Source organism: Sceloporus occidentalis, unplaced genomic scaffold, assembly GCF_023333645.1.
Source record: "Sceloporus occidentalis isolate IW3139 unplaced genomic scaffold, rSceOcc1.0.p SCAF_20, whole genome shotgun sequence".
NCBI lineage: Eukaryota > Metazoa > Chordata > Lepidosauria > Squamata > Phrynosomatidae > Sceloporus > Sceloporus occidentalis.
Window position 1 is genome coordinate 11,694,331 of NW_028317000.1, and position 27,460 is coordinate 11,721,790.

The following is a 27,460-nucleotide window of genomic DNA, read 5'->3' on the forward strand; positions in this document are numbered from 1 at the left end:
TGTACACACAAGAAGACAAAAGCTAACAGTTCACATTTTCCTTAGGCTGCAGAGGCCTTTTTTAATTTGTTCAGTAATAGAGCTCTCTATGAATGTGTATATGTAGCCGCCTATACACAAATCAGAGGTATTTATAATATGTACACACACATAATTTAATACAAAAACAAAAAAAATTGCCAGCATTTACTCCCCCGTCTTCCTCTCCTTCTCCCCACCAGGCCAAGGAAGGCTGCCTGACGCTTGTGGAAAAGAAAGACAGAAATGGGGTAGATCTTTTTCCTGCAACGAATATACAGTAAAATATATTGCTATGTACATAGCTCTCAGCTTAGGCCATGCTGCCTCCCTCTCTCCTCCTCGGTTGAGCATGGGCTTGGAGAGCATATGGCCCTCCCTCTTCCCATGTTGTGGGACTGCAGTTCCCACCAGCCCTCAACAGCATAACTAATGGAGAGGGATGATGGGAGCTGGAGTTCAGTAGCATGGGAGGGTGACATATTCTCCAACCCTGGGTAGGAAGAGAACTGAAGGGAGGTGAGAGGGTTTTTATTATTATTGCTTTGGGCAGAAGATGGGGTTGGCTTGATTGGTTTTGGGATAGGAGGTTACTTTTTGGAGGGGGGAGGATCAGCTGCTTATCCTCTTATGACAGAAGGGAGGAGGAAATATGAAAGTACACCTGAAAAAAAAGCATAATTGCCTTTTTAACTATTGCTACAAGGGTATTAAGTGAGAGAACTTTGCTGGATGGACTACTGAAGCCCCTGCCTTTCCTTTGATGGGAGCGTGGAGAGGCTGAGTCCTCATCTCAGCCACGCTACCTCCCAAATGTTCAGACAGTTTCCATGCAAAGCACAACGTAAGACACTCCTCCCTTTCCTGACATCGTAAAGATTTTCCCCTCTCCCAACATTTTTATTGCTTAAAAGTGATAATGCATCCAGAGCTTGGGAAAGTCACCCTTGGCTATATGCTGGCTAGGGTCGACTGGAATAGTTACCTTTTTATGTTACTACAGGTCCTAGAATACCCAGCCATCATATGGGGTCATTTTTCCAAGTTCTGAATGAAACATTCCCAGGAGGGAGGTGGTCTTGGTTGGGAAGGAGAAGAGGTAGGGGAACTTCCCTCCCCTGAGTGATATCCAAAGAAGACTCAGCACTAAAGAGACAGAAAGAAGGCAAAATGTGTTGTGTTATCATCCCTCATCCCACCCCCAAACACGCCAAATCTGATCTCCCGCAGTATTCCTGGAGCCGCGAAGCTATTTTCTACACCAAAGGCGAAGAGTTGCATGCCCTCCAGAGGTTTGGACTGTAACTCCCATGCGTTCGAGCCAGCATGGCAGGGAATGATGAGAATTGTGGTCCAAAACGCTCTTGAGGGCACCAGGCCACCTACCCTCATTCGACACACCCACCATAATTTTAAGGTGCATTTGGCTGGGCCCAGCCCAGAGGCAGAGAGTGGAAGATGCAGGATGGGAGGAGGCTGTTCAAAGACAGGAACAGGACGATGCAAAAAAAAGTGCAGCATTTCTATGCTCCACGAGTCCCTTGGTAGGTGTGCGCTGGGGCAAAATAAAATAATTCAGGCCCATATCACCCCCAACACCAATACCTGTTCCTCCCTTTCTCCTCCTTTACATGATGCTTATCTGATATGGCTTCCAGGCTAGGGCTACAGTAGCTATACCCTTCCCTCCCCACAGTTAATAAATTAAAATTAAAATATGGCTTCCAGTGTGAATGTCAAAAACTTTCTCTATTCCCCCCCCACCCCCGACCTCTCATGTGCATGTCCCATCCTCGTGTCCTTACCACTTCATCTTTGTCTCTCTGATACATCCATTTCTTCGATGCCATCCTCTTGAGTGAAGCAATGGACAATTAGTACATTTGCATACACTGAAATGCATTCAATATTATGCAGATCAGCAGCTGGCGGGGATTTGGGGAGTAAGGGGACACACACAGGAAAACCCGCTCCAGGCCTCAGTCTTTCTCCCCACATCCTCCGCCCCTGATAATCTGCCACACTCGGCCATGCGCTCGGCCATGTCTTGGTTTCCCCCTCCCTGAATCCTGGCCTCTTTCAGTCCAAACGTTCAGTCCATCATGGCCTCCAGCATCTCCAGGAAAAGCTTATGCATGGGAACTTTGCCCTCCAGCTTGAGGCTGTAGAAATGATGGAGGACCCGGGTGGCCGTCTGGCGCAGCAAGGGGAGCGTGAGGAGGAGACGTCCTGCCCGGCGTGGCTCCTCGGGACGCCGCGATGCTTCGTATTCCAACAGTGCCTCATGCAGCACGTCCCGGAGCCGCTGTACAGCCGCCATGTCCTCAATATGCACAGAGTCTAGAGAAAATTGGGGTGGGGGAGGAACACACAAACAAAGGAGCACTTGAATCAATGATTTCCAAACTTGGGCCTTCCAAGTGTTTTGGACTTTGGCACCACAATTCAAAAAGGACATTGAGAAACTGGAGCATGTCCAAAGGAGGGAGACTAAAATAGTGAAGGGCCTGGAAACCATGCCTTATGAGGAACAACTTAGGGAGCTGGGGATGTTTAGCCTGGAGAAGAGAAGGTTGAGAGGTGATACGATAGCCTTGTTTTAAGTATTTGATGTCATACTGAGGAGGGAGCAAGCTTGTTTTCTGCTGCTCCAGAGAACAGGACCCAGAACAATGGATGCAAGCTGCAGGAGAAGAGATTCCACCTCAACATTAGAAGGAACGTCCTGACAGTAAAGGTTGTTTCATAGTGGAATATGCTGCTTCAGAGTGTTATGGAGTCTCCCTCCTTGGAAGTCTTTAAACAGAGGCTGGATGGCCATCTGTCAGGTGTGCTTTGATTGAGAGTTCCTGCATGGCAGAATGGGGTTGGACTGGATGGCCCTTGGGGGAGTCTCTTCCAGCTCTATGATTCTATGATTCCTGGAATTCCAGACCATTGGCCAAGAAGTCCAAAACATCTGGAGTACAAGAGTTTGGGAATCACTGACTTAGATGCTTAAATCAGAGCAAGGTGGGCAGATGTCAGGCTTCACTTTGTACAGTTGACCCCCGGTATCCACGGATTCTTTATTCACGGATTCAAGCATCCATTGCTTGGGGAAATTTATTTTTAATTCCAAAAAGCAATCTTGGTTTTGCCATTTTATATTTACGAGACCATTTTACTATGGGCCTGAACAGACAGGCCAAAATAAAGCTGCTTCGGGTCACTTTGGAGGCATGCTGTTTAAATGATGCATGCGTCCTAAGAGGCCGGAAGCAGTGCCAAAGCCATGCTCCAGTCCTTAGGACTGTAGCGTGGCTTTGGTGCAACTTCTGGACTCTTAAGATGCGTGTGTCATTTAACAGCATACCTCCAAAGTGTTCTTTTGCGTTCCACGATGTGGACTGGGGATCCCACTCCCCATCCCTGGCACTCACCTCCCCATAACCCCACTCACCTGAGTTGGCAAGTGCCAAGGCCTTGAGAAGCACGTACTCTTCACGCTCCAGGCGCAGGGCCCGATACTTGCGCACCAACTGTAGGACCACACCGCTGAGCTCCAAAAGTCCCGCCATCCGGGCTGCTTCCTCATCAAGCGCAAAATCTTCGGCGAAGACAATCTCATCCTCGCAGGGCAAGGAGCGCCAGGCGACGCCGAGCAGCAAGACCTCCAACCACACGCTCTGCAACACAGACATCTGGTCTGCCAAGGACAGTGCCGGAAATCCTGCATCAAGAAAGCACAGCAGCGGAAATAAAAGGACAAAAAGGAGATTAATTCAGACAGCTATTTGCCTGATCACCTACGGTGAGAGCACGTTACCTCCAGGAAACCAAACATAAGTAGAATCATAGAATCATAGAGTTGGAATAGATCCCAAGAAGTGCCACCCAGTCCAACCCCATTCTGCCATGCAGGAACTCTCAATCAAAGCATCCCTGACAGATGGCCATCCAGCCTCTGTTTAAAGACCTCCAAAGGAGGAGATTCCACCACTTACTGACAGAATGTCTTCCACTATCCAACAGCTCTTATTGTCAGGAAGGTACTGTAAGATTATATTTGTTCTTTTTCGACACACTGGTTTAAGTAGAGTTGGCCATCCATATCCATGAATTCCTTATCCACAGTTTCAAGTATCCATGGCTTGAAAATATTTTTTAAAATATAGTTGACCCTTGGAACTCATGGGAGATCCATTCCGGACTTCCCTGCAAGTTCCGAAACACGGATATTCAAGCCCCATAGACTTGAATGGGGTGAATGCAGCACGGTCGTACGCCCCATTGGGGTTAATGGTGGTCACCCCTCTATGTATTTTCAAGTCCGTGGAGGGGTGACTGTATATAATTCTGAAAATCTAACGATGATTTTGCCATTTTATATAAGGGGCACCATTTAACAATCTATGCATTTACCAGGACTTGAGCATCCATGGATTTTGGTATCCACAGGGTGTCCTGGAACCAAACCTCAGTGGATATTGAGGCCCACTATATATTTTACTCATTTAAATGTACTAAATTCCTAATGCAATAGATTATTTTATACAACAATTAAATTTATTATACAATAAATTAAAATAATACATATTAAAAAGTCCAATTTTTTTTTAAAAAAAGCAAAGCAAAAATCAGCACCAGATTCAACAGTTAAAACTGCAGCACAGAGGTAAAATGGTATGCTTTGAACACTGGCAATACTAAAGAAGAGCAGAGAAAAAATTAGCCTAGTGCTGTGAGTCATATAGCAATGGGTCCATGGCTGAAAGAGATCATTACTGCATTAGGAGGCTGTGTGGACTATAAAATTCATATCCCAGTAGTCTATAAAGCCATGTGTGGATTTATATGCTATTCTTCTAGGCTGTTTTCCTAAACCGAACATCAAATGCGGTCAGAATCATTCAGTATAAAACAATAAAATAAGAGTAGTTCAATGTGATGGGAAGACCAAGTTCAATAAAGTTCCACATAGCCTGGCAGGAGGAAATGACACCAGCGCATGGGCACAGAGGACCAAGTGTCTCCAATGCACAGATATTGGATGGGGGACCCCTGGCTGCATGAGACTACATGTGAAATGGATCTAGGAGTCCAAGTAGACCACAAGTTGAATATGAGTCAATAGTGTGATGCGCCAGCTAAAAAGGCCAATGCTATTTTAGGCTGCATCAATAGAAGTATAGTGTCTAGATCAAGGGAAGTAATAGTGCCACTATATTCTGCTTTGGTCAGGCTCCACCTGGAATACTGTGTCCAGTTCTGGGCACCACAATTCAAAAAGGATGTTGAGAAACTGGAGGACATCCAAAGGAGGATGACTAAAGTGGTGAAGGGTCTGGAAGCCATGTTCTATGAGGAAAGACTCAGGGAGCTGGGGATGTTTAGCCTGGAGAAGAGAAGATTAAGGGGTGATATGATAGTCCTGTTTAAATATTTGAAGGGATCTTATATTGAGGATGGAGCAACCTTGTTTTCTGCCGCTCCAGATAATAGAACACAGAACCATGGATGCAAGCTCCAGGAAAAGAGATTCCACCTCAACAGTAAGGGCTGTTCGACAGTGGAACACACTCCTTGGGAGAGTGATGGAGTCTCCTTCTTTGGAGGTCTTTAAACAGCGGCTGGATGGCCATCTGTTGGGGATGCTTTGATTGAGAGTTGCTGCATAATAATAATAATAATAATAATAATAATAATAATAATACAGTAATAATAAATATTTATTTATAGCCTGCCTCTTCCATTTTGGCAGAATGGGGTTGGATTGGATGGCCCTTCAGGATTCTATGATTCTACGATTCTCATACCTGAATCCTTAACTGTATAGGCATTTATAGCATAAGCACCAGCATCCTGAGGTGCAGTCGGAAATGGATCGGTGATTTTGAGCAGTGAGAAAATACACCTCAGATCTCTCTCACCTGGTATGTTTTTGGCCCAGCCGATTATGACCACAATTTCCCGGTCCGCCAGATCACACAGAGTGCTTGCTGCTTTAGCAGGGCCATCGGGGAGTGCGGGATCAGGCATGGCATACAATTTCTCAGGCTCTGCTACCAGTAAATGTGACACCATCGTGTTCATTGGAGCTGTGGGGGAAGAGGGTGGGATTCAAAGACAAAAGTAAGCTGTTAGGAAAGAGCCATATACATCAGATTCCCTTCTCCACATCTCCCCGCACTGTGATACTTATATATTCACTTTGGACACATCTAGCAACTATACCATGGATGGGGAACCTCTGGCCTCCAGATATTTTGGTCTACAGAACCTATAATCCTTTACTGTGGGTCACATTAGGTGAGGCAAACTCAACGCTAAACATCTGGAAAGTCAAAGTTTTTGCATCTCTTGAACTAGATTGATAGGTATGTAGAGAGATCTTGTAGCATCTTTGAAACTAAAAAAGTTGGCAGCATGACTTAAGTCTATGAAAGCTCATGTTGACAACTTCTTTAGTTAGTCTCAAAGATGCTACAAGATCTCTCTACATACTTACCAATCTCTCTACTTACTGATACTACAGACTAACATGACTATATCTTGAATTCTAGATTGAGAAGTATAATTCCAGGACATAGCTGTATTAGTTTCAATCAACATGCAAAGGGATCTTGTAGCACATTTGAGACTAACTGAAAGAAGTTTGTAACACAAGCTTTTGGAGCTTTAAGTCTATTTCATCAGATGCATGGGGCAAAAGTGTCTAGGAACAGACCTTTATAGCTATGAATAAGTTGGTTGTATGTGTGAATAGCAATAGAAATGTAACACTTTGGGGTATGGTGACGAGATGACAATTGGGGACAAAGGCAGGTGGAAAGATGTTGCTTGAAGTCAAGGTGAGTGGATAACCATAAGAATGATGGAGGGAGAATAGCCGTGTTAGTCTGTAGAATATGTAGAGAAATCTTGTAGCATCTTTGGGACGAACTAATAAAAGACGTAGGCAGCATGAGTTTTCATAGACCAAAGTTATTGGGATTAGTGTGATGATGGCTGGGAACCAGAAAGGATTGATAAGTGGATGAGAGCAAACCAGAGGCCAAGTTTCTTCTGCCTTTATTTCTTTGCCAATAATCATAGTTGTGAGTAAGCAGACTAAGAGCCACTTTGCAAAGCAAGTAGAACCACTTGGTACAACATTGTTGTTGTTGTTCACTTATATCCTGCCTTTTTCCCAATGTAGGGACTCAAGGGGGCTAAAACAAATGTAAAACCGTACAATTTAAAAACAATACAAAGCATGAAAAAGGATAAGTTTTTTTTAAAAAAAAACAATTAAGCAATTTAAAATGTCAAAACAATTATGTATTAAAATATTAAGATGTATTTAAACCTATATACAACCCTTGATATCTGAACTGTGCAGTTTTTATATAAGCTCAACCCTAGTTAGTTTGAAAAAACTTGATGGCACAAAAATGTTTTTACCTGCTGCCAAAAGGAGACCAGGGACAGGACCTCCTGGCTTTTCTGGGGAAGGAGTTCCAGAGCCTGGGAGCAGCCACCAAGAAGGCCATCTCCCTTGTTTCCACTAAGCAAGCCTGAGAAGGTGGTGGGATAAAGATAAGGGCTTCTCTGGATAATCTTAATATTCTAGTGGGCTCATAAAGGGCAGGATGGTCCTTCAAATAACATGGACCCAAGCTATATAGGGCCTTATGGGTCAAAACCAGCACTTTGAATTGTGACCAGACAATGGACAGCTAATGGAGCTGTTGCAATAAAGCAGTTGTATGCTCCCTGTAGTCTGCTTCAGTTAACAACCTGGCTGCAGCTCTTTGGCTGAACTGAAATTTCAAAGCACTTTCGAATGCAGCCCCACATAGAGTGCATTACAGTAAAGTAAATGGGATGTAACCCAGGCATGTATCACCATGGCCAGATCCGACTTCTCCAGGAACAAGGCACAGTTGATGCACTAACTTTAACTATGCAAAAGCACACCTGGTCACCGTCAAATCCTGGGCCTCCACGCTCAGAGCTAAATCCAGGAGTAACCCCAAAATACAAACTTCCATTATCAGTCAGAGTGTAACTCCGTCTAACACAGGACAAATCCCTATTCCTGGATCTGTCTTTCGACTGACCAGGAGCACCTCTGTCTTGTCTGGATTAAGATTCTATCCTCATCCAGTCTATCATTGCCACCAGGCACCAGTTTAGGACAGGAACAACTTCCTTGGGATTAGATGAAAAGAAGTGATAGAGCTGGGTATCATTGGTGCAATTGTGACACCTTACTCCAAAACTCTGGACAACCTCTTCCAGAGGTTTCATGTGCTGCTATAAAGCATAAGGGACAAGACTGAAGCCTGAGGGATCCCACAGGCCAATAGGAGTCAAGCAGTTATCCATACTAGTTATCTAGTATAAATAAATAAAAGTTTTATTTTTATACCGCCCTTCTTCAAATCAGGGCGGTGTACAACAAATTCATATAAAAACAGTAGACACTAAGCCAATACAAATACAAAATCCGTATACAAAGAGCTAGACATTTTAAAAACATTGCAACCTCATGCCAGTCTACAGTGCTGGCAGAGGGGGGGGGAGAATAATAGTATAGTGGGATCCAGATACAGCAAGTCCTCCTTTGGCTGTTTAACTGGCCAGGAAGGATCTAATACACATGTGGTGTCTCTCCTGTTCACATCCTCAGGCTGCACTAAGTGGAAAAGTATCCATCAACACTGGGCAAGCAGGGATAGTACCTTCCAAGGATAGTACCACTTAAGAACACAGATGGGGAAATCCTACAACAACTAGATATTCTCCCAGAATAAACAAAAGCAGCAGCCATCTCCCTACCTGTGCAACATCAGCACATGTATCAAGCAGAAATGCAGCATCAGCATATGTACATGTGCAACATCAGCACATACATCGTTTTTCACTTTTACTCTGATATGCTTGCTTTCAATGTGCATGTACAACCTATTTTTACATTGCTATTGTTGTTGTTGTGTGTCTTCAAGTCATTTGGGTAATAGGCTGTTTACTCAGATCTGAGAACCACCAATCCACAGAGCCTCTGTCTTATCGGGATTTAGCTTCAGCTTTACTGGCCCTCTTCCAAGCCATTACAGCATCCAGGCACCGGTCCAGTACCTGCACAACTCCAGCCGACTCCGATGACAAGGAGAAATAGAGCTGAGTGTCATCGACATACTGATGGCACCCTACTCCAAATCCCCTTGTGCCCTCACCCAGTGGCTTCATGTAGATATTGAACAGCATGGGGGATACGATGAAACCATGTGCCAACCCATAGCTTAATAGCAAAGGTGCTGATCAGGAATCCTCCTATGCTACTTTCTGTAAGCAGCCTGCTAGATAGGAATGGAACCATTATTAAACATTGCCTCCTATTTGGTCCAATAAGATAGTATAATCCGAGGATTCCCAAACTCTGGCCTTCCAGGTGTTTTGGACTTCAGCTCCCAGAATCTCAGTCACTGGTGACGGAGGCTTCTGGGTGCTGCAGTCCAAAGACCTGGAGAACCTGAGTTTGGGAATCACTGCTATAATCAAATGCATCTAAATGCATTGGAGGAAGTAGACTGAAGTCTACAAAAGCTCACGTTGCCAACTTCATTATTTCAGTTAGTCTCAAAGGTGCTACAAAAACTCGCTATATACTGATTCTACAGACTAACATGGCTAGATCTTTGAATTCTACTGCTATAATCAATGGTATTAATGCTATTTGATAACTACCTAAAGATGGTAGTGCCCATGCTAGTAACTTCAAGGCTGGACTACCTCTGTATCAAGTTTGGAAACTTCAGCTAGTTCAAAACATGGCAGCCAGACCAGTGAAATCCAGGAGTGATAACATTACACCAGTATTAAATTCACTCCACTGGCTGCCAATTCGTTTCTGAGCAAGGTACAAAGTCTTGGTTATTACCTTTAAAGCCCTCCATGGTTTGGGTGCAGTTTACCTTCAGAATCACTTCCTCCCATATAATCTTCCCCATACACTCAGGTCCTGTAGTGGACATTTACTCCAGTCAGCCAGGACTAGCTTGGCAACTGTCAGCCAGAGGACTTTTGTGAATTTTAAATGATGAATTATAAATGTGGGTTGTTTTAATACGTGTCTATCTTATTTGTCATCTTAAATTGATATACTGTTGCCCCTCCATTTGCGTGGACTTCACATCCTTGCTTACACTCGAGGAACAAATGGAGGGGGTAAAATGGGGCCTATGGGACTTGAATATGTGCAAGTTTACATTTTTGTAGAGGAGTCTGGAACAGATCCTTTGAGAAAACGGAGGGCTGACTGTATATTTTAACAGATGAGTTTTAACTGATGTGGCGTGTCTGTTAATTGTTGTTGTTCCCCACCGTGATCCATGGGAGTGGCGGATAAGAAATAAAATAAAATAATTATTATCATTATCATAATAATCAGTTGCTGAGAGATCCAGGAAGATCAAGAGGGTAGCCTTTCCCATGGAGTAGGTAGTCAATCAGAGCAATTATGGCTGCTTCAGTCCCATACCTTGGCATGAAACCAGATTGAAATGGGTCCAGATAATCTGTTTGCCATGAGTCAGGATCAAGTCGAGGGCAGCTAACCACGAGAACAATCTGTTTCCTTCATGACTGTCTGAAGTTGCCCAACCACTACATGTTCAAGCCCCATGTCCAAAGAGGTACTATTTGCAATCGGGATGCAGTTCTCATATACCTTTTGGTCATAGGAGATCCTCTTTAGGAGAGATCCCATCATGGCTTTCTTCAAGTCAGAAGGCATCTTCCCCTGGCATAGTAAGGCATTTACTACCCCCGGATTCACCTGGTCAAGCCACCTCTGCTAGATTTTAGCATCCAAGATGGGCAAGAATTGAGCGTAAATGTAGTGAGCCAATCTTCTCCAAGTGCCCAATAAATGAAACTAATACCATGCAAACTGACCAGCTGGTACACTGGGCACCTCTGTAGGATCTGTAACAAGTGTGGTTTTTTGAATTTATGAGCATATTGGGTACATACTGAGTATTCAATCATGCAACACCCTTTACTCTGAACGTTGCAGCCCCAGGACGGCTGCAACACATTTCTTTTTTCTTCAATATAGAGACGTAAAAACCTTTCCATCCTGGCCTGCACTCTTTTCTTCCTCCTGGGGTTGTGCCATCTGGTTTCCATGGCAATGGGAATAACTCACTTCGGGAACCATTTCTTGGGGATAATCCCACGCAATTTCCCCACCTCCATCATCTCTCTCCGTCTTGTTATTTGGTTCTTTTCTGATTTCTTGTAGCAAGAAAACATTGCCTCAAAAGTGGCCCGCTGAGTCCCCACACTTCAAGAAGTGATTCTAATGGCAGTTCTTTATGGTTAGAAGTGGCACAAAACAGAAGCCAAGCTTCCTTCCTTTCAATGGGTACATCCGCACTGTGGAAATAATCCAGTTTGACGCTACTTTAATTGCAAAGGCTCAATGCTATGGAATTCTGGGAGCAGCAGTTTGTTGTGGCACCAGAGCTCTCTGGCAGAGAAGGCTAAACTCACAAAACTACAGTTCCCAGAATTCTATGACGTTCAACCATGACAATTAAAGTGCTGTCAAACTGGATTATTTCTGTCATGTAGACAGCCCCGATCTTCATGGCTCTTCAATGGATGGAGCACAACTCAAATAAGACACTATGTTTGGGGTTGTGCTCCAAGTGCCTTCTCCGCAAATTCTGAATAGAAGTTTGGGTCAAAAGATGCCACTCACCTGGCTTCTTGGGAGTCACTGTGGCAATCTGTGGGGTGACAAAGGCGTTGGGGTAGGTGGCACCCTCCACCTCAGGTCGACGCTTGTACTTCTGACGCCCACCTCGTACCCGATCTAGACGTACCCCTGAAGAACGGAGGGGAGAAACAGAGAGATGTGATGAGTGGAGAAAAATAACTTAATAGTTACTACTAATTATTGCATTACAGTCGTCCCTCTGTATCCACGGATGTTGCAGCCACAGGTTCAAGCATCCACAACTTGAATATATATATTCAATACCAAGGACCCACTATACTTTCAAACTCTTTTTTTGGAGGGAACCCCTTTCTGACTGTCATAGATAGATCCACTGCACATTGTGAAGGATCTGAATCCACATATCAGAGCAGAATTGCAGTGCTTTCACAGTCCTTGCAAACACTCATCTTTATTACGGTCATAGAGCAGCACAACTATTTGTCCAGATAGTCTGGTGTTATCCATTCTGGAGGAGATATTAAAGAGAGCCAGAACAAAGGAATTCTTCAGATAGCATAAACTGTGTAATTCCACGATCTCAAGGTGTAGGGTTGGCCATTAATTTGGATGGCTTTTAAAAGGGGAATGGACAAATTCATGGAGAATAAGACTATCACGGACTACCACTTAAGTTAACATGGCTATACGATGGGCCTTCCACATTTGCTTGGGTTTAGGGGCACTGGACCTAATAGAATGTGGAAAAAACACAAATTAAAAAAACACTATTTCTTTTAACCTGAGAAAACACTCTGGGAATCTCTAGGTTGTCCAGAATTGCGCTGGAGGACCTACGAATGCCTAGAGAAGTGTTTTCTCTAGGAATATCTAGGTCAGTTCCCAATGTGCGACGGGCATCTTGAGGGTGCCGAGAGCATCAGTAGCCAGACACTCCCAGGCACCATCCATTCAAAGTCATGTAGACCACAAAAACAGCCCCTGCCCTCCAGAATACTTGCTGAATGTCTTGGAAGGTGAGAGTCTCCCCCTTTTCTGGATCACACAACTGAGGCCATGTGGCACTTGGGATCTCCCTGTTACCCTACACACCTTTGTGCTGAGAAGATGCACCTTGGTGGCTTCAAGATGGGGTTGTGCAGATACCAGGAACATCAGATGCCCAGAGAAATAAGAGAATCATAGAGCTGGAAGAGACCTCTGAGGGCCATATAGTTCAATCCCCTGCTATGCAGTAATCCACAATCAAAGTACTCCTAACAGATGGCCATCCAGCTAGATTGACCAGATGCCATAACTGCAAAGGAGGGCAAGGCACCATAAAATCATAGAACCATAGAGTTGGAAGAGACCCCAAGAAGGGCCACCCAGTCCAACCCCATTCTGCCATGCAGGAACTCTCAATCAAAGCATCCCCGACTGATGGACATCCAGCCTCTGTTTTAAAACCTCCAAAGAAGGAGACTCCACTACCCTCCAAGGGAGTGTGTTCCATTATAGAACATTCAAGAAAAATGTGGGACATGACTAATAAACACTAAAAACACTCACATTAATATAAAGTCATGTTTCTTACTCATGCTCAGAATGAAGGACATTTCTGAATTTCTTCTGGACATAAGGCTGAAATCATAGAATGATAGTTGGAAGAGATCCCAAGGGCCATCCAGTCCAACCCCATTCTGCCATGCAGGAGCTCACAATCAAAGCACCCAAAAAAGATGGCCATCCAGCCTCTGTTAAAAAACCTCCAAAGAAGTAGACTCCACCACTCTCTGAGGGATTGTGTTCCACTGTCCAACAGCATTTACTGTCAGAAAGTTCTTCCTAATATTTAGGCGAATCTCTCTTCCTGTAGCTTGCATCCATTGTTCTGTGTCCTATTCCCTGGAGCAGCAGAAAACAAGCTTCCTCCATCGTCAATATCTCACCCCTTCAAATAATTAAACAGGGCTATCGTATCACCTCTTAACCTCCTCTTTTCCAGGCTAAACATACCCAGCTCCCTAAGTCTAATGTTTTCCAGACCCTTCAACATTTTGGTTGCCCCCCTCTAAACATGCTCCAGCTCCTCAACATCCTTTTTGAACTGTGAAATGGAGACATATTCTGGAAAAGGAGGACATCTGGTAACCCTGCATTCAGCTTCTGTTTAAAAACCTCCAAAGAAGGAGACTCCACCACGTTCCGAGGGAGTGCCTTCCACTATAAATCATCTCTTACTGTCAAGGAAGTTCTTCCTAATATTTAGTTGGAATCTCTTTCCTTGTAGTTTGAATCCAGAGGAGGTATACGCTGGTGCATATTTCTGCTCCGCCAGCAGTTAAACAAGATCAACTTGTAGCCTAGGCAGCTACAATTAACTTTTTCAACTTTGTTCCAAATTTGTTCCTTGACATCTCCAATTTAAAAGAACTCCAGGTAACCGAACAGTAGAAAACTCCCCTGCCTGGGGCCTTCAAGAGACTCTGCAAGTCAAAACACATAGTGCCAAATACAACGAAGACACAAGCTCAGTGACAGAAGATCTGCCTTGCATGCAGAAGGTCTCAGGTTCAGTCCAGTTAAAAATGCCTGAGATTTTTTCAGAGAGTAAGAATTCATAGAATCGTAGAGTTAGAAGAGACCCGAAAGGGCCATCCAGTCCAACCCCATTTTGCCATGACAATCAAAGCATCTTCAACAGATGGCTGTCCAGTCTCTGTTTAAAAACGTTCAAAGTTGGGAAAGAACCTTCTACAGTGGGTCCTCCACATTTTCTGGGGTTAGAGGCACAGGCCCCTGTGAAAGTGGAATAACTACAAATAGGAATCTCTAGGCTCTCCAGTGCAACTCTGTGGTCATCTGCCAGACATTGACCACAGAGTTGTGCTGAAGGAGCTATAAATGCCTAGTGGAGGGTTCTCTCTAGGAATCTCTAAGTCCTTCAGTGCGACTTTTTGACCATAGAGGTGCACTGGAGGAGCTACAAATGCCTAATGGAGTGTACTCTCTAGGAATCTCTAGGTCCTTCAGTACAACTTTTGGTTAAGTTCACCAAAGAGTGGCGCTGGAGGATCTAGATATTCCTAGAGAGCCCTGGTGGCGCGGTGGTTAAACGCCAGTCCTGCAGCCACAACACTGTAAGTTCGATCCCAGAAGGGCTCCAAGATCGACTCAGCCTTCCATCCTTTCATAGGTTGATTGAATGAGTATGTTGGAGGCAATTGGCTTACACGTTGTAAACCACTTTGAGAGTGCAAAGTTCGCTGGCAAGCAGTATAGAAATGTACTTGCTATAGAGAAAGCGTATTAATAAAATCCGTGCATCATCAAATCTGCAAAAGTCAAAACTGCCAATGTGGAGCAACGGCTGTATGACTGAGACCCTGCAAAGTTGTTTCCAGTTGCAGCAGACAGTAATGGAACCGGATAGTCTGAACTGGTATAAGGTAGTATCCTACATATGTCAAGCTATTAAAAATATATATTTAATCTAGGAAAGTTTGTCCACATCCTTTCTTTTGCAGCCAGTCTCCATTTCCAATATGGCACCCCTTGTGACCTCCTCTAGATGCTTAGGACTTGGTCCCCAAAACTGTACCTTCCTTGAGCATGCCCACGCGCAGGCACTTGGTGAAACGGCATGCCTGGCAGGCCTTCCGGCGCCGCTTAGTTATCTCGCACTCGTTGGTAGCTGGACAGCTGTATTCAATGCTGCCTAAGAGAGAAAGACACCAAGAGAATGAAAGAGATAAGAGGAGACAAAGTCTAAGGAGAGGTATTGCTCTGGAAGTCTGCTGCTGCAGCAAAAGCAGCCAGGAGCCCTGTAGCACCTTCAAGACCAACATTTTAAAAATGTGCCGGGCAGGGCAATTATAAAAAGGAAATATGAAATATATAATATATATAAAATGATAAAAGGGAAATACTGGCAAAATAGATCAGGGTAGGGAGTGCCAATGAGATCCAACACTCAAACCACTGCATCTTTGGAAAGATGACTTTGGAGACCAGGGTTCAATTTCTCGCTTGAGTTTAAAAACCCACTGTACAAAAACTCAAGTACAAAAACCCACCTTGTGTAAGTCACACTCACTCAGTCTCAGAGGATGGGCATGGCAAACCCCTTCTGAAGAAACTTGCTAAGAAAACCCCATGACAGGTTTGCCGTAGGGTCACCATAAGTCAGAAAGGACCTGGAGACACACAACAAGTTAGGCACTGCCCAAAATAATATGAAGGAGGAGAAGGATGTTCACCATTTTGTTTTGTGACTCTGGAGGTCAGGATTTGAATCCCAGCTTAGCCATGTAAACCCATTGGGTATCCAAAGCAAGTCACATGCTGTCAGCCACAGGGGAAGGCAATGGCAAACCTCCTCTGAACAAATCTGGCCAAGAAAACCCCATGTTAGGGTTGCCATAAGTTGGAAATGACTTGAAAGCACCCACCGACAACAAATGGGTGTGTGATATAAATTAGCAGCCATGACTGAGTTCCAGTACCTCAAAATGTCCTACTAAATCACTGAATATGCAGGAAAAAAGTCCACATTGGTTTTAATACTATTTATCATAATAGCCAGAAAGCAGAAGAAAAGTTTCTGGGTAGGGCACTAAATCCAGCTGTTAGTCTGAAGTCAAATAGACCCACGGAATCAATGGGATTTACAAAAATGATCACTTTACATCAGCAATTGGTTTAATTGGTGTACTTAGCCCATGGACTCCAACTCTCAGAATGTGTGGCCACACTGGCTGGGGAATACTGGGAGCTGTAGTCCAAAAGTAGCATTCCCACCTTGATTATTGCTGAGTTCCCAAATTCAAGTGGCAATCTACTGGTGATCTTTGGGAGGAAGACAATAGCAAGAAGGGCTACCATCTGAGCATCATCAATAACAAGGCAAAATGGACCCCTTGTTCACTCCAACAGGACAACCCTTCTGTCCTCATTGTTGTTGTTGTGTGCCTTCAAGTCATTTCTGACTTATGGTGAACCGCCCTAAGGCAAACCTATCACAAGGTTTACTTGGCATGGTTTGTTCAGAGGGGGTTTGCCATTTCCATCCTCTGAGGCTGAGAGAGTGTGACTTGCCCAGGCTCACCCAATGGGTTCATCTTAGGCAAGCCCAGATTCGATCCCTGGTCTCCAGAGTCATAAACCAATGCTCAAGCCACTATGCCACGCATTACATCCTGCACCAGCCTAATTATAATGTATAATTTATAATGATTCATTTTAAATTTTTTGATGGGGAAACTTGATTTTTAAACCATAACATCCACTTTTTACAATTTGATATTAATTTTATCTGATTAATTGTACAGTAAATAAATACATAAATTACAGCCTGATGACACAGATAGGCAGAAAGGCTCAGGACTGTCATGATTTAAGGAACTGCTTCTTCACCTATCATAGAAGTAACTTGTGGAATTCTCCTACCATGAGATGCGACAACAGTGAGATGGTCCCCTTTTCCTTATTTTTAAAGAAAAAAAGATTAACTCATAGAGGAAAAGAGGTCTGTCTCAAAGCCAGACATCTGTAGTGAGGGCCTCAAGAATCATTTCAGAAGAGCCAAACTCTATACAGTACCATGTTTTCCATTGCATTGTTTCTCTGTGACAATAAGGGCAACATAACTGCCTGCACACTTTTCTTATAATGCAACAACTAAGAGACTAGGGACTATTTGAAGAATACCTTTGTAAAATTACATTACCGCCCAGAAAATGCTGTAATTAATGTGCAAACTTTTAAGACATTGGATTTGTAAAATTACATTATAGTGCACAAAAGCACATGCTGTGTAGACTTTTTAAAATGTTGCAAGATGCTTTGTTTCTACTGCAGCACAGAGACACACCTGCCTCTTTGCAATCATATATGTGTGTGTGTGTGTGTGTGTGTGTATTATATATGTGTATATATTAATGTAACAGAAAATTGATAGACGTTCCTAAAGAGCACAGACCCTCTCAGAAGTATACCCCCTCCATGGCACTTGCCCTATTAATAACAAAATGGAAACTCTGTATTCAGGGGTAGTATACCACTAGGGCTAAAAAATAAAATGACAGAGGAAGTGAGGCTCCTAGCCATTACTGGAACAACAGGATCAAATACTGGAAATGTTATTATTTTAGACAACAGCACCCAGCATTTTGCAGCCAGGCTAGCTGGAAGCATTTGGAAGTTGCTAAGTCCCAAAGGGGACCATTTTTCAAAGTTCGCTTCTGTTCCACCAAAAGTGGCCAGTGGCCTACCTCTGAAATTTCTCGGTTTTGGGGTTGTTGTTTTTTTTAGCCTTGGTGGCAGGGTGTCCAGATGTCCTCACCACAAAGGAGGACAAAGCACTGCAAAATGTAGAACATATAATAAAAACATAGGGCATTACATAATAAAAGCGAAAAACACTCATAGAAATGCACGCTTCTTAGTCATGCTCAAAATGGAAGGGATTATGCAATCCCTCCTGGACAAAAAGTTGAAATGTAAAACACGTCTTGGAAAAGGAGGACATCTGGTCACCCTGCCTTGGCGGTATCCTGCCACTGAATATGTAGGCTCTATCTAGCTTTTGCAATGCAAAGATGTCAACAGGACTGGTCCAATGCAGGCATGGAGGAGGTCTGAGAGAGCCTGTTCCTTTCAAGGAACCATCAAATTACTGTGATCCCTCCATATTCACTGGGTTTAGGGGTGAAGGGCCTGTGAATGTGAAAAACCGCAAGTAAAAAAAAAATCACTATTATTTTTTCCTAAAAGAAACCTGTCTAGGAATGTCCAAGTCCTCCAGTATAATACTGTGATCAAGATTGCCAGAAACTGACCACAGAATCATGTCGGAGGACCTACAAATGCCTAGAGAAGTATTTTCTTTAGGAACTTCTAGGTTCTCCAGCACAACTCTATGGGCAGCTTCTGGCAGAGTTGCGCTGGAGGACCTAGAGATTTCTAGAGAGAACGTATTAATGAAAACTGCAAATAATCAAATCCACAAAAGTCTAAGCCGCAAATGTGGAGGGCCAACGGTATTCTTTCTTTTTGGGGCTGGAGGAACCACAGTCACGACCAGGGTGTCCACAAGGGAGGGGACTCACCTTGGATGGTACGCTTGAAGAATGCTTTGCAGGCTTCGCAAGACGCCACGCCATAGTGATACCCCGAGGCAACGTCACCACACACCAAGCAGAGCCGCTTCGGCATAGAGCTTAGCATGTATTTCCCCCGACCCGGGGGCTCATCTGGGTCATCTTCATGGCGGCGGCGGGATGCCCCCGTTCCAGTAGGTAATGCCCCCGCGGTCTCAAGTTCCTGAGGGGCTCCGCTGGCGCTGGTGTCAGAAGAACCGCTAGGGCTGTGCTGGACCAGGCTGTCTGGGGAGGCCGGCTCCGTCTTGATGAAAAATTCTGCCCGGCGGTCTCGGGAGGACATGGCTGGAAGGGGCTGCAAGAAAGGGATGGAAACAAAACAAGTCCCAGATCTTGTTAGAACTGCTAGAACTTCTAGGCTGCATCAATAGAAGTATAATGTCTAGATCAAGGGAAGTCATAGTGCCACTCTGTTCTGCTTTGGTCAGGCCTCACCTGGAATAATACTGAGTCCAGTTCAATTCAAAAAGGATGTTGAGAAACTGGAGCATGTCCAGAGGAGGGCCACCAAAATGGTGAAAGGTCTGGAAACCATGCCTTATGAGGAGAGAGACTTAAGGAGCTGGGTATGTTTAACGTGGAGAAGAGAAGGTTAAGAGGTGACATGATCGCCATATTGAAATATGTGAAGGGATGTCACACTGAGGATGGAGCAAGTTTGTTTTCTGCTGCTCCTGAGACCAGGACACAGAGCAATGGATCCAAGCTCCAGGAAAAGAGATTCCACCTAAGTTTAGAAGGAACTTCCTGAGGGTAAGAGCTGTTTGACAGTGGAACACACTCCTTCCTCGGAGTGTAGTGGAGTCTCCTTCTTTGGAGGTCTCTAAACAGAGCCTGGAGGGCCATCTGTCGGGGATGCTTTGACTGGGAGTTCCTGCATGGCAGGTGGTTGGTCTGGATGGCCCTTGGGGTCTCTTCCAACTCCGTGATTCTATGGTTGTATGAACCATAGTATGAACCCCCCTTAGTAGCAGATCATGTATTGATGACGAAGGAATACTTGGCTCACACTAAACAAAGTAACTGAATCATGTTGAATGGAAGATCATTTTTCCTCTTCCCACATTTTAAAACAGGAGTGAAGATTGTGTAGACCTCAAGTAAGGCTCCCATAATCTCTTACTTTGTCTAGGTTGGCTGAAGCTGATGGGAATTGAAATACAGTATCATCTGGAAGGGCCATATGGTCGCCTTCCTTGTCTTACTCCTTTTGTTGTGTGTGTGTGCGCGCACACACATATACAGTATATTAGATAGATAGATAGATAGATAGATAGATAGATAGATAGACAGATAGATAGATATTATATCTATATCTATCTATCAGTGATTTTTAAAAGGAAAACAAGTCTATAATTCAGCTTCCTTGTGCTCTCAAAATGTCCTGAACTACTTCTTTCCATATACTTGGGAGTTGTAATCCAATATAGTTGTAGGTTAGCAATTTGGGGACCACTGCAATAGGCCCATCGATCTGCAAAATGTACAGGTGGAAGCTACAGGCATATTTTACAAATAGCCACAACAATCCCTTTTGCGCCCAGAAACAAATGCAATGTGGAATCTGCAAAAGCCGAGAGTAATGCTACACAACTCGAAAGCCGGTTCATCCCAACAGATAGGTGCGTGTGTCACAGTCAGGCAGAGATCAGCGTGGAACGCTGGACCAGACCAACTTAACTGATTAAGGAAGATAATCGTACCAGTAATCCACTGGTGGAACTGGGGTATGTCATGGGGTGACAACAAGCTCAACTATATTTGTCTCTATGGATCAGAGGCTCCCTCTCTTAGCTTGCCTGGCCACATTTAGAGGGTGATCTCGATATTATTTACTCCCTCTTGTGCTTTTTCAATGATTTTTAATTCAGCTGTCGTTTTAACATGGCAACGCATTTAATTACGGATTAACATTATATCTTTGTGTGGGTTGTGGTGCCTTCAAGTCAGTTCTGACTTATGGCGAACCAAAAGCAAACCCATCACAGGGTTTTCCTGGCAAGTTTCTTCAGAAGGGGTTTGCCCTGGCCATCCTCTGAGGCCGAGAGAGTGTGACTTGCTCAAGCTGTGTACCCTCAAGCCCTTTCTGAACCTATGGCGGCCCTATCATGGGTTTTTCTTGGCAGGTTTCTTCAGAAGGGTTTTGCCATGCTATCCTCTGAGGCTGAGAGAGTGTGACTTGGCCAAGATCACCCAGTGGGTTTCCATGGTGGAACAGGGATTTGAACTCTGGTCTCCAGAATCGTAGTTCAATGCTCAAACCACGCCGGCTGCCAATTTATTCCTAACATTATAACTTACTGTGTTTTTATTAGTAGCTGGGTTTTTTAAAATCACACCATGAGCTATTATTGAATATAAAAACAACAGCAAGACATAAATATAAAAAAAGAGGGGGGGAAGGAAGCAGTAAGGGAATGTTTTTAAAGACTATGCATCATTGATCAGTTTGGGGGAAGGTTGGGAATTGTAATTTGGGGGAATTGTTGTTAAGGGAAGGCTACACCCCAAAGATACCTAAACCCCTACAGTCGGGCACGACTAGACATTCATGTCAAGGGAAAACCTTTACGTTTACTAAGGACTAAATCCTAATTGAACAGTTTGGGGGAAGGCTGGGAATTGAAGTTTGGAGGAATTGTAGTTTGGGGGAAGGCTGCACCCCAAAGATACCTCCATCGCTGCAAATGAGAGTATTTGCCTCTACTCTTGTACACCATCGAGTAAGGCAGAGCAATGCACCACTTTGGGGCAGCCAACAAAAGCCTGATGCAAAAAGGCCGAAAAACAAGCATTTGTCAAAAACTGCCTCCACAACGTATGGCTTCTGGGCTTCCCGTTGTGCAGGGCAGGGTGCCCCAATATCCTCACCACAAAGGAAGACAAGGCACTGCACAATGTAGAACATGCAAGGAGATGTACAGAATGACTAAGAAGCAGGTATTTAGATTTATATATTGGTGCTTTTAGTCATGCTCTACATAGACGACATTTTGCAATTTCTCCTAGGCTGAAAGATAGGTCATGTCCTGGAAAAGGAGGATACCTGGTCTCCCTGACTTGGGGGTGTCTCTTTACGTTGACCAGAGAGACCCTTCCTCCCCGGTCCTATTGACCCCCGTCTCCCCAATGCCCAACCGCTGGCACTTTCTCACTCTCGGCATCCAGCCATGAGATTGGAACAGCCTCAAGGTCACTCCAGGGAGACACAAGCGGGCACCCTGGCACCGCGGAGGTGGCACCAAAAGCAGCAGTGACCCTTCAGTGCCTTCCAACCCATCCTGCCCTCTTCCTCGCCAACCCTTTGGGGGCAGAGACATGCTTGGATTTCACGAGTTAAATGTAAAAAACGCAAAGGAAAGGAATGACCTCTTGGCTGGGCCATCTGCCATCCCGGCTCAACCCGTCTTCGGTGCAAAACGCACTGCAGAAATAATCCACTTTGAGAACACTTTGATGCTAGAGAACTGCACTTTTGTGAGGCATTGTCAGATAGCCCACGTGCCACAATAAGCTACAATTCCCAGGATTTCCTAGCACTTTAAAGCACTTAAAGCAGTCTAAAACTGGATTATTTCTGCAGTGGGTTTTGGACCAGACTCTCACACTTTTCACTATGACTCTCCCCTCCTCTGCAAAACATATATTTTAGTTTAGTTTCCCTACTCCCCCCCCCCCCCCGGGACAACCATGCTTGAAGTCTTCTCCCACATAGCGGGACCCTGGCTGCATCCACACTGCCGAAATAATCTTGTTTGACACCGCTTTAACTGTCACGGCTCCATACTATGAAATCTTGGGATTTGTACTTTGTTGGGGCACCAGAGCTCTCTGATAGAGAAGGCTAAATGTCTTACAAAACTACAACTCCCAGATATTCCATAGTGTTGAGCCAGAACAGTTAAAGTGGTGTCAAAGTGGATTATTTCTGCAGTGCAGATGCAGCCCCTGGGAGCAGTGAGTGTGGGCCCTGATTCCCTTGCAGTTCCACATAAAGAAAGGCTACTGCTAGGAATAATTTTAAATATGGAATTTAAAACAATAGTCCAAAACACACTGCAGAAATAATCCAGTTTGAGACCTAAATAAAGCTTAATAATAATAATAATAATAATAATAATAATAATACCACGTTAACTGCCCTGGCTCAATGCTAGGGAATCGTGGGAACTGTAGTTTGTTGAGACATCGAGCCTTCTCTGTCACAGAGCTCTGGTGCCACAATAAACTACAATTCTCAGGATTCCCTAGCACTGAGCCAGGGCAGTTAAAGCAGTCTCAAACTGCATTATTTCTGCAGTGTGTTTTGGACAGACATCGGAATAATATCAAAATACCTTATTGGAATGACAAGGTTCCTCATTGCTGGTGATGTTACAATATGTGTGTGTGTGTGTGTGTGTGTGTGTATATATATATATATATATATATATATATTACAATACATCGTTAAAATGATGATGGTGGTGGTGATACATCTTCAATGATCATCATTATATTTATTTGTACCCTGCTTCCCCCCCCAAAATCGGATTTGAGGCGGCTTACAGTCTAAAGATACAGTGCAGTTAAAAACCTACAAAAGTAGCAATTAAAATGACGCAGGATTCCACTGCATGGCAATTAAAGCGGCATCAAACTGGATTATTTCTGCAGTACAGACGCAAGCAAAGAAAGAAAGAACTGTGCACCAAGGGGAGGACTGGCCACACGTTCGGTCAAGCGGAGCAGAATATTTGTTGCAATATTAGCAAGTCTTGTCCCATGTCCCAAACAGAGAAGAAAAAATCCCGGCACATTTGCAAGAGGAGGATTAAATCACACTCTGAATCAGGACCCATGGGCCTTTCTCTCCAGCTTAGCCAGTCGAAAGACCTTTGTCCCCTTTGCATTGGCGCCGGTCCCTTACCCAACAGAGGCTCTGAGTAGTTTACTCAAGGCAAGGGGGGGAGACATAGTACAAAGTAGGGCTGGGCTATACTATCCAACTTTCCTCCCCCATTGCACCGTCCCAAGTATCTCCAGCAAGCGCAGCTCAGCAGAAAAAGTACAGGTGCCTTTTGGGCAAACTTTCCATCTCTCCCAGGTAGAGATCCCAAATACCGTCGGCCCTCTATATCCACGGATTCTTCATCCATGGATCCAACCAGCCACGGCTTGAAAACATTAACAGACGTTCCAAACCGCAAGCCTTGATTTTGCCATTTTATACAAGGGGCACCATTTTGCTATGCCACTGTATTTAACGGGAGTTGGGCATCCTCGGATTTTGGTGCCTGCGGGGTTCCTGGAACCAAACCCCAGCTGATACCAGTTGTACCACTTTCGACATTGGATTGAGAGTAGCCATCTGGACCGTACGCAGTACCCCAGGTCTGTGCGCCATCCATGGTGCCCATGGCTGTGGTGCATGCTCAGGTGATTCCTCCAGAGGTGATCTGGTAGGCAAGGCCCAGGTATGAGACCTTTGACCTCTCTCCTACCACATTCTGGACAATTCCCTCCTCAATGTCCAGTGTGGCATCCCATGGTGTCCTGGTGGGGGGCAGATAGGGTAAAAAGGGTATCTACTCCTACCTGAGCCTCTATTCACACATGAGGAGGGGGTTTGCAAGTATGGCCTACTGTCCTGTCACTGGGAAAAGGTTTCCCCATCCTTACTGGTACCAGTAGATACCCCCGTGACTGTATGACGGCCCAGAACGCATTGCAAACTATGTTGGTGTGCCCATGTGCCACTGCAAAATAAACATTTTTGCGCATAAACGGTAAAGGTGTCCCCTTGACACTAATGTCTATGTTTTTGCACATACATGAGCACACATCCATGCTCTTGCTCCCAAACATGTCAACCCATGAAGCTGGGCACTGGACCCTCCGATGGCACCGTCTAACCTTTATAGTGCCCCGATTGTGCGCCAAATGCCAGCAGCAGGCCCTGTGACGCCTAGGGACCTCGGCGCACCCTGAGAGGAGCTCAAGCCGTCTCTGTGGCATGAAGGGGACCGTCCACCACGGGTGAACCCAGCGGTGGACCCACAGTGACCCCCAAAGGTGGCACCCACAGGTCTGGCATGACAGAGGAGCCTGGTTCTGGCTGCATTATCTCCCTCTAAGCTCCAGTTCACTTGAGGGTGGCTCTGTCTCTGTCCAGGGGGCATTGACTGGAGGTATAGCAGCGGGGCATAATAGTGGGTACTGAAAAGAGCATGGCAGGGGTATAGCAGCGGGTATTGAAGGGCACAGCAGGGGTACTGAAGTGGGCAGTGAGGGAAAGGGCATGGAAGGGGCATCTGGGACTGGGGGGTCTGAGAGGGGCATAGAGGGGGGCCATAGCAGGGGGGTCTGAGGGGGCAGAGAGGGGCCTTTAAGGGGGGCCATGGCAGGGCAGGGGGTGGCACTGACCTTGGGGGCTGGCAAGGGCTGGGAGGGCTGGGCTGCGGGGCCCTCTCCCTCTCTCCTGGAGGCCGCCTGTCCGTCTGCCAGCCTGGGGCTCCGTCAGCAGGGCTCCCGGCGGGGTCCACGGAGGGCCAGGAGGGCCATGGGCCGGGCGCTGCTCCTCCTTCCTCGGGGCTCCTCTGGCGGCGAAGGCTGTAGGACACAAAAGGACATCGCAACCCACTTCCTACTCGGCTTCCTCCAGCTGGCGGGGGGCGGGGATATGCAGAGCAGGGGGCGGGGCCGGGGCGGGAGGGACACGCCCTCCCTCTTGGCGGCTGCTGCTGCTGCGCAAACCCCGCCTCCCTCCTTCTCAAGGTCATCCTGGCCCAAGACCGTCCTACTTTCCCCGGACGCGTCCTCCATCCAGCCACCCATCTATACCCAACCTTCCCCTAAATGCCCTCCATTCTGATCTTTCCTAGGAGTGCTTCAAGCTTTGGCTTGACTCCTGTCCTACATTCCCCCCACTGTCCTACATCTTGGGTGAAGCAAGGTGACCAAGGTATGTCCTCCATTCTCAGCCTTCTCTCTCCTCCAGGAGAGAGATTCTCCCTTCAATGTCCTCCATTCGGAGCAGGGCTCAGAAGCAGGCACTGATATTTCTTGAGTTTTGGCCATGTCATACTTTTTTTTTTTTTTGCTTGACTGTCCTACATTTTGTGGTGCCTTGTCCTCCTTTGGTGAAGCAAGGTGACCAAGATATGTCCTCCATTCCCAGCCTCCTCTCCAAGAGGGAAATCCCCCAGTGTCCTCCATTTGCATTGATATTTCTATCAGTGGTTTCAGTTTTTAATTGGGTCATGCCCTACATTTCCCCCCTGACTGTCCTACATTTTTGTGGTGCCTTTGTTGTCCTCCTCTGAGGCTAGGAAGGATGACCAGGCACGTCCTCCATTCCCAGGACCTGCCCTCCATTTTCTAGCATTCCCTCTAGGAGGGAAAAATCCCCAAATGCCCTCCATTTGGATCATGACTGAACATTATGCTTTGAGATTTCTAGGAGTGCTTTGAGCTTTTAATTTGCTTTGGTCCTACATTCCCCCCCCCCACAACCATCCTACATCTTAATTCATTATTATTATTATTATTATTATTATTAATATACTATATAATGGTATAACCTGCATAAAACAGTACACATTCACTAGGGTTAGGGGCACAAGACCACCGTGAATGTGGAAAAACTGCAAATAACAAAACCATCATGTTTTTACCTAAGAGAACACCTCTCTAGGAATCTCTAGGTCCTCCAGTGCAACTCTGTGGTCAACACCTGCCAGACATTGACCATAGAGTTGCGCTGGAAGAGCTACAAATGCTAAGTAGAGTGTCCTCTCTAGGAATCTTCAGGTCTTCCAGTGTGACCTTTGGTTAAAGTTGACCATAGAGTTACTCTGGAGGAGGAGCTACAGATGCCCATTGGAGTGTTCTCTCTAGGAATCTCTAGGTCCTCCAGCGCAACTCTGTGGTCAACATCTGCCAGACACTGACAGAACTGCACTGGAGGAGCTACAAAGGCCTAGTGGAGTGTTCTCTCTAGGAATCTCTAGGTCCTCCAGTGCAACTCTGTGCTGTTGTTTTTATATTCAATAATCTGCCAGACATTGACCATAGAGTTGGGCTGGAGGAGCTGCTAATGCTAAGTAGAATTCCATAGAGTTACTCTGGAGGAGGAGCTACAGATGCCCAGTGGAGTGTTCTCTCTAGGAATCTCTAGGTCCTCCAGCGCAACTTGAATCTCTAGGTCCTCCAGTGAGACTTTGGGTTAAGGTTGACCATAGAGTTACGCTGGAGGAGCCACAAAGGTCTAGTGGAGTGTCCTCTCTAGGAATCTCTAGATCCTCCAGTGAGACTTTGGTTAAAGTCGACCATAGAGTCAGGGACGTAGCCGGGCGGGGGGCCTTGCTGCATGGGGCAAGTTAGTGCCAGTTGACGCTGGTTCTGCCATTGTGAAGGATGGGACCCATGTGCAAAACCTGCCATGCAAGAAACTGCCAAGCCCCAGGGCTCTTGTGCTCCTCCTTCGCTTTAGCATTGCCTCCCATTCTTTACCCATCGTGCCACCTTCTAACACTGTTTTGACCTTCCTCCTGGCACACCCTTGGTTCCAAGGGTCAACCAAGGGCTAAAGGGACTAGTTCCCCGT

The 27,460-nt window shown here is 45.4% G+C and overlaps 1 protein-coding gene across 2 annotated transcripts; it reads right to left on the bottom strand.

Annotated features, from left to right (window-relative positions):
* Positions 1 to 23: 23 nt before the first annotated feature.
* On the bottom strand, positions 24 to 25,509 carry ESRRA (estrogen related receptor alpha). Of its 2 annotated transcripts, XR_016272111.1 has the most exons (8): positions 25,279 to 25,509; positions 18,823 to 19,168; positions 15,315 to 15,431; positions 11,753 to 11,878; positions 5,931 to 6,098; positions 3,461 to 3,730; positions 1,824 to 2,358; positions 24 to 1,164 (listed from the first exon to the last, which is right to left on the bottom strand). XR_016272111.1 is itself a non-coding variant. In XM_089482960.1 (7 exons), the coding sequence occupies exons 2-7, from the start codon at positions 19,154 to 19,156 to the stop codon at positions 2,111 to 2,113; spliced, it is 1,263 nt and encodes a 420-aa protein (XP_089339086.1). In that variant the 5' UTR covers positions 19,157 to 19,168; positions 25,279 to 25,509; the 3' UTR covers positions 24 to 2,110. The 2 variants fall into 2 exon arrangements, 1 of the variants encoding a protein (XP_089339086.1); XM_089482960.1 differs by having other exon boundaries at positions 24 to 2,358.
* Positions 25,510 to 27,460: the final 1,951 nt, after the last annotated feature.

Excerpts from the sequence above, each read along its gene's own strand:
- ESRRA (XM_089482960.1), bottom strand. The coding sequence starts at position 19,156 with ATGTCCTCCCGAGACCGCCGGGCAGAATTTTTCATCAAGACGGAGCCG. Across the intron at positions 15,432-18,822 it reads CTTCAAGCGTACCATCCAAG|GCAGCATTGAATACAGCTGT; the intron begins GTGAGTCCCCTC and ends TTTCTCTCTTAG. Across the intron at positions 2,359-3,460 it reads CTTGGCACTTGCCAACTCAG|ACTCTGTGCATATTGAGGAC; the intron begins GTGAGTGGGGTT and ends AATTTTCTCTAG.